Source organism: Hippocampus guttulatus, chromosome 19, assembly GCF_054856545.1.
Source record: "Hippocampus guttulatus isolate MCC_2025c chromosome 19, RoL_Hgut_1.0, whole genome shotgun sequence".
Taxonomy (NCBI): Eukaryota; Metazoa; Chordata; class Actinopteri; order Syngnathiformes; family Syngnathidae; genus Hippocampus; species Hippocampus guttulatus.
In genome coordinates, this window is record NC_141279.1 from 5,316,535 (window position 1) to 5,331,293 (window position 14,759).

At 46.0% G+C, this 14,759-nt stretch overlaps 1 protein-coding gene across 1 annotated transcript; it reads right to left on the reverse strand.

The window, feature by feature from the left end:
• Positions 1–10,819: 10,819 nt before the first annotated feature.
• sox9a (SRY-box transcription factor 9a) lies at positions 10,820–14,319 on the reverse strand. Its single transcript, XM_086138428.1, has 3 exons — positions 13,564–14,319; positions 13,229–13,479; positions 10,820–13,007 (listed from the first exon to the last, which is right to left on the reverse strand). Exons 1-3 carry the CDS (start codon positions 13,998–14,000, stop codon positions 12,214–12,216), a joined length of 1,482 nt encoding a protein of 493 aa, XP_085994554.1. The 5' UTR covers positions 14,001–14,319; the 3' UTR covers positions 10,820–12,213.
• Positions 14,320–14,759: the final 440 nt, after the last annotated feature.

A 14,759-nucleotide genomic window follows, 5' to 3' on the forward strand; every position in this document is an offset into this window, starting at 1 on the left:
TATTGACCCCTCCCCCAGCTCCCCCAACACACAAGAGACTATAATTACGTGCAACCATGGTGAGCTCTGTGTGTCTTCACGGTAAGATAGAGTTACCCCAAACCCAACCGCAACATTGGGCTATTGAGCATTTGCTCTTGAACTGGTGGTCATGAGCACTGTGGCTTTTCTGTTAATCACACGCATAAATGTGCTTTACAGCTTTATTAGGGTTTAGAACTGAAAATGTTGGAGAGCCCTTTTTAAAAATTTTTTTTAATAAACCTTCATACTTGAAGGTCAACTGGTAACGACAGTGAACAACAACAACAACAACAACAAAAAAATGCCATAAGCCATATTTGTGTGTGTTTGTCATTAGCCTAATTCTTGGTTCAATAAGGATGACAGAAGATATTACAAATGTTTCCAGAGTGACTAAACCAGTAAAAAAAGAAAGAAAGAAAGAAAAAGAAATGCCTGAATTTGCACCTTTTAACCTGATGAACACTAAAATTTAATGGGTTCGAGCAATGCCATGTTTTGCCAGTGGCGCAGTGGGTGGGAGAACAGAGAGAAGAAAACACACACAGTAGAAGTCGTGCTAGTCATAATTTAAACCACAAACATTATAATTTCATAGTTACAGCCGGTACCACCCACCCCCCCTTCCCCCTCCCTCACTCGATTAAGAGTCTCCATCTATCATTGTAGATCCAGACAGCTCCTCTCAGACTGACCTTGGTGAAGTGTGTGTCTCACAGCAAGTTATGGCTTTGAATCTCGACTCTCCGGGATGGAGTTTGGGAATGATTTTCCTCAGGGCCTCTGGTTTCCTCTCACAATCCAAAAACATGCATGTAAGTATAATCCCAGACTAAATGGCACGGAGGTGCAAAATGTGAACGTTGTAGTACCAAAACCGACCTGTGATAGGCAACGTGGCGCCAGAGAGCATCCGATTCCACACTAATACAGAGAAGAAGATGAATTCGCTGGAAAAGAAGAAAAAAAAAGGTTTTAGCGAATTGTGAGCTAACGGGGAGGAAAAATAAAGCTTAAACCAGGCAACCCCCACTCAAAGCCCGCAATAAACACAAACGTCAATCGATACGAAGCCTTCAACCTTTTGGCTTTGCGCTTGTAAAACAACAACAACAACAACAACAACAAGAAAAGGTAAAATCGGAAGGAAATGTTTTCAGGGTCATTGTTGAGGTCAGCAGGTTGCGCCAGCAGGTAATCAGCTTTTAATGTGAACGCATCCCTGCAGCTGATGGAGCTTCACGTGCGGCCACACACACAATTAGCGCACGATTGCACGAGCGCTTACCACAATCAGCATAACGCCACAATCCCCAATCACTATCAATGACCTGGTAATCACCGCACGCTGTTAGCCAGACAGTCGAATGACGGATGGCCAGTGATGTCATCAGGATGTTATCATCTGGCCACTTAACGACAGGAAGTTTCCTTCAGCAGAGGTCAAGGCGCTTTTTTTTTTTTTTTTTTTTAAATTCACGCGGCTTCACAACTGGCGGCTTTTCTTTCTGTACATTTCCTTTAGAAAGCAATGCGGCTATAAAATCAGGGTCTCCTGATTTTAGCTCGGTCAAACATCTCCAAATATTATCATTGGGTGCAAAGTAATCAGGAGCCCAAATTGCATGTGGACTACATTTGGGCTATTTAACGTTCACGCACCGCTGGCTGTGTTTTGATTGTGGTGTGAAGTAGAGCATGGAGCTGTGCATCATTAAGGGTTGGTCGTACATGCTGTTTGAATTCTGGCATGCGCGTTTTACAACGTTCAAATAATTTTGCAACGCTGTAAAGTTCATTTGGCTGCAAGTCAGGGTTGCTTTGTTGCAAAAAAAAAAAAAAAAAACTTTTGTCATTGTTTTATGGCTCTTGACGAGATGTTTTGGACCAGATTTGAATTCTTGTCAGAAACGCATCCAAAGCAAAAATATCACACACATGCACAAAGAAACACGCGCATACTCCGACTCTCATTAATCAATGCCAGACCCCCCCTGCTCCTTCTGTCCATCTGCCGCAGCCTTCATCCATCTTCCCCTGCCTTTTCTCGTGTCCACTGCTGTCAAGTGCCCCGCCCTTCATGTTCGACATGATTATAAAGGTGTCAAATCTGAAGAGAACTATTAAGAGCGTCTTCAATAAAGGGCACATCACTGACAGTATGCTCTGCGGAAATTAGCATAACGGGCGGCAGTGAGTTGACAAGAGCGCGGCGTACGTCGGCCGCAAAGGGGGCGCGCTTTTTCTTCTGTACTTACCTCGCAGTTAGTTGATGAAAATCTATACCTTGCCATGACCAAACCATTTTCCAACTTAGTTCATTCATGACATCCGGTCGTTTGATAGGTGAAGGTCACGTGAATGAAGAATGGCATCTATAATGGCCACCGCATTGTTCTTGGCTGCCTCACTAGGACAGTAGCATGACAGATTTGATAAATGAGCCTTGTTTGATTTTGGCGTGTGTTCCAAAGCCTCTTGTTAGCGCTGCGTGGAATATTTTTATCAGCGAGATGACAGCATGTATGACAGGCGATCCAAAACGAGGTATTGTTTAAGGTCTGCTGTCATATTGTGCGGAATGACATCAACGGTGTCCTTTGACAAGGATCTATTAAAGCCATTTATTCGAAATAGACTACAGTCGAACCGAATGAGCCCCCACAGCCCCCACCCCAAAATGTTAATCATTTAAACATTCAAACGATTAATGTTATTTGAAGTACCTGCAACCCCCCAGTCCTCTCAATGCAAGATTTTGACATTTTTTTGCAGTCCTGCTATCTACCCGCGAGTCGTGAGAACAGACTCCCCACACAAATGGAATAATCCCCCCCAAAAAAAGAACCATCCAGAATGAACGAGTCATTTGTGTAATTTGCTTAGTGCAACGCAATTAGCTTCCGAGCCATTTATGATGTCACAAGTGCGCCTTAGGGAAAGTTCTGTCAGGAAGCTGTTTCCTTTCACTGTCTTCATATGTGAAGGACAAGCCTTACTCTCGACTCCTGACAACACACACACACGCACACACAACCCGCAAGTCCCCGCAGCTGAGGACTCGCTCGATAATGCACCCCCCCCACCACCCGTCATGCTCACTGTCAATCAAAATGACTAATGAGCATTTGATTACATCACTGGCCCTCTAACATTGAACTTGGGACCCTTTAGGTGGGCGGCAGGGAGAGGCAAAAGAGATCCGCAGTCGAGGATGTAAAGATGGACAGAGATAAAGACACATGGGAGATAGTATTCATGCTGAATGAAGAATTGGGGGTGGGGTGGGGTCGCGGGGAGGGGGAGGTAACGAGCGAGATAATAATGAGGCCACGACATCCCCGCACATGAAGTCTTGAGATGGGAGATCTGGTTTCCATTCAACTCTGTTGGGGGCTTCCTGACAGAGGAAAAGAGGGGGCGGTGGGAGGGGGGCGTGTGTCCCGAAATTCCTCTGCCTTCTTCCCCTCGTTTTCTTCCCTCCCTGCACATCGTCTGTATCTGCATTGGCAGAAAAGGGAACACCGCGATCTCTATCTGTGAGTCATGCTGAAGAATAGGAAGCCCCGATTCGCATGAAAGAACGACGGCAACATTACGAGGCTTTTTCTCACTCGGGAAGTCCAAATTTCAGCGATAACGGCGCTCACTCATCTGACTTGTTTTTGCCGCCTTCTTGTTTCTCACTTTTCTGTGTGGTGCCGGCTGAGCCTTTCGCTGATTGGATGTCGTCATTTGAACAAAATGCATTTCTTATCCGAAATCAGATCAAATCAGCTCCAATTTACCAGCGAGCCCAATCTATGGACTTTACCGAGCAATAATGTCAATGCACCAGTTTTGTTTTCGATTCCATTTTTCATGAGTTGAACTCCAAAATCTCAGACTTTTCCTATGTACAGTATTGATGACTTTCGTATTAATGTGCATTTCGGGAAATTCTCGAATCATGAAAAAAACAAAAACAAAAAAACCTGAATCAGAGGTTGTTTCCAAACTTTTGACCTATGATGTACACACAAATCAAATCCTCCAAAAATGCCTTTGGAGAAGGCACACAGCCTTGAACAATTCATATATCTAATTATTTATTTTCCAGGAATTATCACAAATATTTTCTCCTTCCGCTGACCACTCCAGGTGAACATCCTCTCTCGCACCGATAGTCCGATAAGAGGCCTTTTGTTTTATATCTGTGACTGCCTCCTCCCTCCAACTCCCCCACAGTGACTGATAATCCTCCATGACAACAACATCCCATCCAAGCTTGAGTCATCACCTCAATCTCGGGGCCTCTTGAACCTTTTCTGGGTTCTTGACAGTGTCCTTAGGCAAAAGTCGACTGCGTTTTTTTTTTTTTTCTTTCTACTCCGTGTCTGTTGTAATTGCTCATCGCAGACAAGGCAGGGACGGAAAATCTGTAGTGCATCTATTGGCTTGTCAGTGGGTGAAGTTGAAGGCAAATAAATGATGGTTTCCATATGATAAGGACAGAGAAGGTTCTTATTAAACTGTGTCGTGTTGCGCTCCGGCACAGTGCTAGGTTTAGCTGGGCTAGCCCGCTGTCTTTTATTTTACTTGACTGAACGTTATTTATCTTGTAAAGAGTCCCTCAGCGTGCGCTCTTCTTCACGCACAAATTCTCACATTTTCGGCTGAGAGGCCCTCTTAGTATTGGGCTACTGTCATTGGCTGGGGTAGCCGCAAGGTACAGCTGAGTCCGTTTACGCGTTTATCTTTTAGATGCTGGAAAATATCTTCTTTTTTTTTTAAAAACTAATTAAGAGCATGTGTACAACTTTGGACGTTATGTAGCAACGTAGGCTCACGCAGCGGAAGTTCTAAGATTGAATGAGTCTTTTTTTTTTTTTTTTTTTTTTGAAGCGTGGTGGGAAAAAAGAAAAAAAAATGTTTCCCATCGGAAATCAAATCACCCTCAAGTAATAACGCAATCTACCTGAACTATTCTATGTTTTAAGTGTCACAAAAATTCCCCCCGTCAAAAAGCCAAATGCTAAGGCCAAGTTCCTCTGTGAAGCCAAATAAATAAATGTATGTTGTTGTGGATAAATAGCTGGCACTGGTCAAAAACCAAACAAAAGTTGGGGAAAAAAATACGGTCAAAGAAACTAAGGACTCTTTATTTCCATAGACAACATAACATGACATTAATGGTTTTTTTTTTTTTTGTTCCATGTATGCCCATAATCAGAGAAAAGATCACCATCTGTAAAAGATTATTGAGGTTAATACTTCATCGTCTTTTCTTTTGGGAGTTTCGACCTGCCAACGAAGGCATAATACAATACATAATCCCACCTAAAAATACAGGTAATGCAAGACCGACTCGAATCAACAATGGAAAGAGCAGAATAAGCAGCGGGAGAGGATTATACGTTGGAGCATTTAGTATACAGCCCGGGCATGACAAAACTCCTGGAAACCTTTATTTCCTGGGGGAGGTTTTACGTACATGCTCCCTTTAAGATCATTTTTAAGACCTGACCTTTCGGGGGGTTTTTCGGGTTGATATTGAACTCCTTCCACATACCTTTTTTTACATGACAAAACGGGCATTTTTTTTTCGACACTGGAGCTCATTTTTATCAGAATACCTTTCAGTTACATCTCCAATACTCCAAAATATGGTCAGCGTGGGGTTTCCTCCCGCGTTGTATCTTAACTCATTCACTCCCAAGGACGTTTTTAAACGTCTTTTCAGACTTGGTCTAGAATTGGCTGGTACTGAATGAGAAAAGTGACGCGAGGACACAAAATGGATTTCTTACAAATTGTAGCATCCAAAAATCACCACTTGTAGCATTTTGTTCCTAGCGGTTCACTCGGCTAACCTCTAAGCTAAGCATCATGGGCTCAGTTCTCATTTGTGATGTGGTGAATGATTGTTTGCGGTCCAAGGCGTCTTCTGCCTTTTGCCTGACGTCAAACTGGGGCGAGGCTCCAACTCCCTGTGACCCCGAACAGCATCATCGAATATAAGCGCAAGCTAAATGTGCTAAATTCAAGCGCAATGTTAATCCAGCAACATTTGGGAGTATCGCAACCTCCGTCAGAGGTTTTGAGAGTCATACCGTGATGAAGTGCCATTCTAAATGTGATTCCAGAGCAAAAACATGACTCCCTCATGGCCAGACAGGCTGCTGCTGCCGCTATTACTTTTACAGCGCAGCCACACGTTAGTAAAATTTGTAATGTTATGAGAAGATGTGATATGATGACACACCACTGCAGAGTGTTCTTTCAATCAGGTCTGTCTGAAGCATTTGTTAGTGTGTGTGTGTGTGTGTGTACGTGTGCTTTCTCCCACTCCGCTACTTAAATTTCATTGCTCTCGGACTTGATTCCTCGGCACAAAACACAGACTATTGCTTCCTCCCGTTCTTCCTGTTGCCTCCGTTCTCTTTCCCCCGATGTTATCCGTCATCCACACCTTCTCCCGGTCACTTTGTCACTTTCTCTTACTCTTGTCAAATTCCGCAGCCGGGCGCCCGTTCAAACTCTTCCTTTTCTCAACGCCAGCACCCGCGTGTGACGTTCCTGCTCAGTCACAATAAGACGCGGGAGTCAGGCTGCAGGAATGCTTCTGTTCTCCCAGACAGCCTATCGATTACTTAAATCGGGGGGAGTTATGAGGATATGCTTTGCTTTTTCTGCGAAATCTTTGGAAGGGTTTGGTAGGAAAGTATAATCCAGAAAGAAGGACGATGTCGGAGATGCTAGCCCCTTTCGAGTTGACCCACCTGAGATGAATGCCGACAAAAATGGTTTATTTTGAGTTTTCTTATGGATCCCAACTCTCAACGTCTCTCATCCATCCTATGTTGGTCAAACTATCTGCTACATCGCTTGCAAATGTATTTATTTATTATTATTATTATTTTTTTTTTATCTTCGGGTGTGACCACGCCGACAGCCGAAATGTTGCATTTTATATCTGCTACAGTGCAGGTGGTGTGCAGAGGAGCAACGGGACTCCCACCCTGTCCTCCTCCTCTTCCATCTGGCCACGTTGTTGTCGAAACTCTCAACTCAGTCGACAGATAAGCTCCAGTGATGGATCCTAAGTGTCACGAGGCCAAGCCGGGGCCTATCTATCACGGGCCCCCAACGGCCGTTTCATGTGGCGACTCCGTAGATGTGTGAACGGGCTTCCACTTTGTGTGCGCAACCAGACGGATGGTTCACACATTTCAGGGTCCAAAGGTTCTTGGGGGAGCTTCGACTAGGGAAGGGAGCATATCAGTGGGAGGAGAAGAGCAGAGAGATAGGAAAAGATGGAGAGCGACACATTTGAGAAAGATACAAGGGAGGGGAGGGGGCATGGGGGGGGGGGGGCGCGGAGTAGCTGTATGACTGAAATCTGGGTAGGAAGAAACACATTGCGAGTGACTCTGTGAATGTTGTCACCGTTTGCCGAATGTAAATCACGGGCGATTGTATATTTACAAAATGAAAAGCGATTTACGACGGGGGCGCTTCGGCGCCGTTTTCGAGTCAGAGCATCACAGCGTGTGGCGCTTCATGGTTGCGCTGAGGTCATAGCTAATGATGTGCCGAAGCCAAATCTTCCAGGAGATATTTTGCCCCCCGCCCGCCCCATCCCTCACCCCTTCCAGCGAAAACAATGCAGCCCTCCATTGTTGTGTAAGTGCTTGATTTTTCTGACTCAGGGGGGCAAGGCGGTGTGGTTTTCATTTCCTCATGTTGCCGCTCGGCAGCAGCGAGGCAATTGAAGTCAGTTTCATGAGCGCATTCTGCTGCTTAGGAGATCTTAAAATGCCACCTTTTGAAAACAAACCCTGTTTATTATTATTTGTTGTTTTTTTTCTGAGAACTTAAACCCACCCACGCAATCAGTGCCCAATCACATTTTCCTTCTCTCGCGTCAACAAACTTACCTCGTTACTTTTTCTGTGCTTTATTGTGCTGGCACCGCAAGCTTGGCCATCGCTTGATTTTCCCGAGCCGCTATTAACTGTCCTCTGTTTCTCTTTGCTTCCGCGAGGTCCCATTTGAATCGATTTGATTGGGATGACAAGATTCGTCTCATCAATCCAGTCAACCTTTTTTTTTTTTTAGGCCATGAATATAAATTAATGCAATGAAAAACGGTAAATGGCACTTCATTGCGCTGCCTGTTTGTATTCTACTCAGAGATGAAATCATAAAATAATTGCCCCCCCACCCCCTCAAATGTTTCGTGTTTGGTATTTAAATGAATGCTTGAAGCAGCTGCGTGGCGTCGAGTGACTTTGAACAAGATCGGTTGGCCCATTCGTTCATTGCGATACAATGAGCGCCAAAAGCACCTTATCACCATAAATCCAAATCCGCGCAGTTAAAATTTCATTTTTGATCGAAGATGAGGCCCTCCCGCATTTTGCTTTTGTTTGTTCTTGAATGACTTACTGCCCACACCTCCGGGGGTGATGAATGGGTCATCTTGGGTCTTGCTTGAGTTATATCCCGCAAGAGTTCCCGGAGAAATTATTGGATGTGATTCATTGCTGGGAAAAGCTGGTGCCCGTTTGCAAAAAAAAAAAAAAAAAAAATACAAAAATAAATAAATATTAATAATAAAAATAAATGTAAAATAAATAAATAATACATAATGAACAGTTAAGAAATGAATCACAATAAATAAAGTTTATTTCATTCGTGTAAAATGGGTCCATTATGGCGAATTTCCCAAATGAACACCTGTCCGATTGTTATGATGTGAGCCAAGATGCACGTTCATATCAAAAGCCTCCATAGAAGCGATCAAGTTCTTGCTCTTTACCATCCTGCTCTCACCGCAGAGTATTTAGCATTTGAAAAGACCACCCGCGAGTTCAGGAGGGCTTTTCAGCGAGGCGTCGCTTTAGAATATTAATTGTCTTTCTCCCCTTTTACACTTTTTTTTTTCTCTCTCCCTCCACTGGGAAAAGTGCCCACGTTAAAACTGGCGACTCTTTTCACCGAGTCCCCTGATCTGCATAAAGGAACCGAAGTCAATGCAGAAGAAATGCGAGAGGGGGGGGGATAAAAAGAAGGCGGCCATTTGCATCCGCCCGTCAACGTAAAACAAAACGATAACAACGGCTCGCTTACGTGAAATGTCAGAACCGTTAAAATTCTTGCGGAATCATTTGCGCTCAATGTATAATGAGTGATTTTCAGCTGGTGGTTCATTGTCCTTCCCAAATTTTATGTTTTGTTTTTTGGCCTGCACTCTTCCATTTTTACTCACTCTCAGTGTCGCATCCACTATTTGAAGCTCACATGAACAATGACAAATGAAGCGACCCAAAAACTGCTTCTCGGTCTATTTGACTTAACATACATTTCCTTTTGAACGCATGCCGTCGTTGCGTTTTGCGACAATGTCCCATGAGCATCCCCGATGTCACTCGGACAAGAAATAACAAATGACAACAAACAATATTAACCAACCCTGGAAAGGCCTTTTTTTTTTTATTCCAGGAGGTCTGTATGCAGATGAATTCGAAACTCTATCTGCACGTCCGGAGATTGAAATAATCAATGAAGTTACGCTGCAGTGCCTCTTGCATAAATGGACGCAGTGTCTCTCATCATGGGAAGAAGCACTTTGGTTCCAAGCCTCATTGCAGGAGCGGACAGATAAGTGCGTGTTTGTGTGTGCGTGAGTTCCAATCATGTTCTTCTCCAGCTCCAGACATTATTTTGGGCCATTGGATCTTGACATTATTGAGATTTTTTTTTTTTTAATCCCTCGGCCTATTTCTTGTAAAATCTTTGATGTGTTTTGGAGCCCCACATGATCCAGCGGAAAAGCCCCCCCCCCCATCCCCAATATACATTTAATATTTTGTCCGATCTGTCTGTCTGTCTCATTTAGCTTCGTCTTTTTGACGTTTCATTGAATCTGAAGTTGAGGAAATGAAATCTCTTGCATCTTCAAAAGAAAATATTACAATGGAAAATGTCAATAGAAAAATATCGAGGCCAGGATTTCAATCCCTCTGGGACATTTTTTGAGTTCTGAAGCCATTTCAACTTTGATGCTCACCAAAACAGCAGCACCCATCGAGGCACATCAACAATTGGCGCTGGCGATTTCCTTGGCCACATTTCAGCAAAAGTAAGCAACTGTTGTCGGTGTTGTCGCTTGGAAGCTCTTATAATTATAACTGGTTAGGCGACGTATTTGTAACGCGTCAGAATCCGATTTTCGAAACCAGAGTCAACCGGGGCAATGATAAAACGCATGATCCTTCTTATGAAAGTTATTGCACGGTGGATTTTCAAATCCAGTCCTGATCAGCTCATTTCCATTACATCATGTGTATTCTTAGTTTGCACCGTGTTGTCAACATCCTGGCGAGGGGGGGGGGGGAGGGGTATTTATCAAAGCTTCTTACTGACCTATTTGTAAGAATCTCCTTAAGGCTGTAAGCAAGATCCGAGCAGCCCATTCTTTGTGCTCTGTTGCTATAAAAAAAATGTAAGTATTGTCAGCATTTGTTTTCCTCTAGCGCAATAAACAAATCACATTACCCACCCCTCCCCCAAAAAAAGAAAAAAAAATGCCTCTTTCGGGCCTCGCGGAGCCTCACCGCCTCCTGCCGCTACCAGCTGACACGAGAGAGAGGAAGAAAATAAAGTGGGAGGCAAAAAGAAAACAAGGCTTCTGGGAAAACAAACACAGGCCGATTACTTGGCACTTGTCCGTTAACTCTTCCCTCGACTGCGGCGTATGAAAACGCCGTCGGTGACACGGCAGCCAACAAATAAAGAAAACGGCTTGGGGTTGAATTGCATTTTCATTTTTATTGCAAATACAGATACAAAAGATTCTTGAAAGACAGTACAAATACTTTGCAAAAGAACAGAAGTGTTGAAGGGGGGGGGGGGGGTGAGGGGGGTCAGGGGGCGGGGTTGATACTGAGAGGCGGGTTGGGAGCTTACAGGAAATTTTTTTTTAAAAAAGCAAAACATACATACTGTAAAAACCCTTTTAAAAATGATATATTTTTCCAGTTCTTTCAGCCCTAGTTCAACTTATTAAAGACAATTTACAAAAATCAAAACAAAACATTTTGTAGGTTAGCCCCCCCCGCCCCCCCAACTCGCAAAGAAAGGCAAATACATACTTAAAATAGAGATTTAGGTTAAGATAAATAAAGATCAAGACGATTACAGCACGTACCATTTCGTATTAGTACCTCCGGGGTTTCAAATCCAAATGAGAATGATGAGATACGCTGTGTACATTGTCAAAAAAAACAAACAAACAAAAAAAAGAGACAATAATAATAAGACTACAATGCAAAATAATTCACCCGCAATAAAATTAAAGGAAATAAATAAATATATACTTTTTTTGGTGTTTTTTTTTTAAACAGGGGTAGGCCGAGGGATTGGGTTATATCAGCGCGGAAGGAGACAGCAGGGGGACAACCCAGAGGTCAAAGGGGACTTCCTGTAGCGGTCAAACACACGCTGCTGGACGGTAAGCGTAATCTCAGCTGTTGGCACGCACACACACACACACACACACACAGGCGCACATATACAAAAGCGGGAAGAAAATGAAGTGGATTTAAGGCACGGGTGGTTTGGAACGGCCGAGGTCACCCCCTCAAAGTCTCTCATTTGACTTTTTCCAATGATTCTCCCATCATTGAGTGTAAATTGAAACGGCACGTGAAGAAGTTCGAAACAAAACCAGCAAATAACCCAACCGACAAGCAGATGTCGTTCGACGGATTTAAAACACAAGCCTTATCATTTTTTTTTATCAGAGAAATAACCTTCATAAGCAACCTCGTGGGTTACAAACTGCCAGCGTATGAAGACAAAAAAACAAAACAATCCGAAACGTACACACGTCACCTACAGAAATATTAACAATCAAATCCTCACAGAGGACTTTCTCCAGTCTTTTCATCGCTCTAAAAATATATATCTATCTATCAAGATTTTATCACGGTACAAGAGTAAGGCACGGCGTGAGCCAATCGCAAGTGCGACTCTCCCCCCTCGTCCACTTCCAAGTGTCTGATTCGGAGAGCGTCTGGATGGAACTGGGGGACGTATTCCTTGAATTAAAGGGTTTTGGGATACGTGTGTGTGGCTGTACATGTGTGTTGGATGTATTGTGGGAGATGGGGGTGGGGAGGCGGTGCGGGGTGGGGGGGTGGTTCAGGGTCTGGTGAGCTGTGTGTAAACCGGAGCCTGCTCCCAGTGCTGAGGGCTGCTCTGGGGGATGGAGGGCACCCCCGCGTTGTCGGCAATCGGCGTGTACATGGGCCTCTGGCTGGGGCTGCTCATGTAGCTGAAAGTCGAGTAGAGGCCCGAGCCCTGGCCCGCCCCCGCGTGGCTGTAGAACGAGGGCGCGCCCCCCTGGTGGTCGGTGAAGTCGTACTGCTGCGCCCTGGAGATGGCCGGGTACGAGGTGGGGCTGTAGTGCTGCAGGTTGAAGGGGCTGTAGGCGACGTGCTGCGGGGAGCCCTGTTGCTCGCTGAAGTGGCTCGGGCTCAGCTGCTCCGTCTTGATCTGGGTCCTGTGCTGAGCCTGACCCGCCTCGGACCCGGCGTTGCCCCCCAGGGTGGTGAGCGTGTGCTGCTGCTGTTGTTGTCCCTGCTGGTTCTGGCTTTTCGGCATCCAGGCCGCTCCCGCCGGCGGGCTGACCGGAGCGCCGCCGCTGATGCTGTAGCTGCCGGTGTAGGCCACCGGTGTCCCCGGCCCGCTCACGGAACCCGGGTGGCCGTTGGGCGGGAGGTACTGGTCGAACTCGTTGACGTCGAAGGTCTCGATGTGAGAGATGACGTCGCTGCTCAACTCGCCGATGTCCACGTCGCGGAAGTCGATGTTCAGTTGCCGCTGGCCGGCGCCTTCGGCGAGGGATCTGAGACCCCCTTCGCGCTTAAGATCCATCTTGCCGGAGCTGACATCGGTTTTTGGGGTTGCGGGAGGGGTCGGGGGTCCCTGGGAACCTGGTGGATTCAAACAAGATCACACTCCATTTATTTACAGTGATACTTTAGCTTGTCCGACACACAAAAATGAAATGAACGCACTCGTAAGGAGTATAGACAAAACTGCATTGTGAAAGCTAAATCAGACTGGTTGCAGCTCATGACGTCACACGCTAGAATTTGACTACAGATAAAAAGGAGACTTCTCCACCCCCCCAAAATCGTCAACCTCAGCTCACCTGAGTGCTCCCCGGGAGAGTGCACCTCCCCCAAGCTGGAAGCTGGAGAGTCTGCCTGCTGCAGCGCTTTAAAGATGGCATTGGGAGAAATGTGGGTTTGCTCGCTGCCGTCCTCCCCCTCGCTTTGTCCGTTCTTGACCGACTTCCTCCTCCTGGGCTGGTACTTGTAGTCGGGGTGATCCTTCTTGTGCTGCACGCGCAACCGCTCGGCTTCCTCCACGAACGGCCTCTTCTCGCCCTCATTGAGAAGTCTGTGCGTTAAAAAAAAAAAAAGCAATAGCATGAGTCGCGAGTGGGAGTGATTCAAAAACGCGCAGTGAAAAAGTCACACTTACCTCCAAAGTTTGCCCAAGGTTTTGCTGAGCTCGGCGTTGTGCAGGTGCGGGTACTGGTCGGCCAGCTTCCTGCGCGCAGCCTGAGCCCAAACCATGAAGGCGTTCATCGGTCTCTTCACGTGAGGCTTGTTCTTGGTAGATCCGTTTACGCGCACGGGCATGGGCACCAGAGTCCAGTCGTAACCCTTGAGCACCTGGGACACGGCGTCGCGTATGCAAGCGGGGAACTTATCGTCTTCGTCCTTCTTGAAGTCGCCCAGAGCCGCCTCCACTCGGAGCAGCGCGTTCTCCGACGGCCGCGTGTTTTCGGTGTCTGAACCGGAGCCGGACGGGCACGGAGAGCCCGCCGAGTCCTCGGACATGCTCGGGCTCGGGGCATCGGAGAGACACTTGTCTTGTTCCTCCGACATCTTCAGGTAGGGGTCGAGAAGATTCATACGAGAAACGGGTCGCTGCCAAAATTTACGCGTGAAACGGGGACGTGAGCGCTGGCGCCTCGCGTGAAGGAAAATCTGTCAGAGCGACTTGCCAGAATCAATCCGGTCAAAGTCTTTAAACTTTGCAAAAAAAAAAAAAAAGAAAAAAACGTCCCTTTTTCTGCGTAAACTCGATTCGGAATGAAACGTCTTGACGCACGGGCATCCGATGAGCAGTGCGTCGATCCACAGAGAAATCAAACTGTCTGACTTCAAAACTGCAGGATGAAATGTGTGGTAAAGTTCTCCTTTCTCGTCTCCAAATAGAATCCCAGAACGCGTGAGTGCTCTGAACTGCAAAGTTGCTCGCACCCGCACTTTATAAGAACGTTACCATGGCGCGCAGGAAAGCCTGCGTGTGATTGGTGGGCAGCGTGGGACGTAAACGTGGAGGAATTTGACACCACCGCTTTCTCTTGTGTGGCAGCAGGCACACACACACACACGCGCGCGCGCACATTGCACAGCAGCTGGTAGCGTTCGTTCTCCAAAAGAAGCCCGCACAAGAAATTTGCACCCCCCCCCTAAAAACCACCTTATTGAGTAGGCTTAAAAATAAATGAAATAAATACAATATTTCATATGTGCGCCGTCAAGTATTAAGAACCCAACGGCAATAGAAATCCTGCACGTTGAGGCAAGTTTTATTTCCAGTACATCGCGTTTGCCAATAGGGGGCGACAGCAGTCTGCCACAACCCAGGCACGGTGGAGGTCGTCT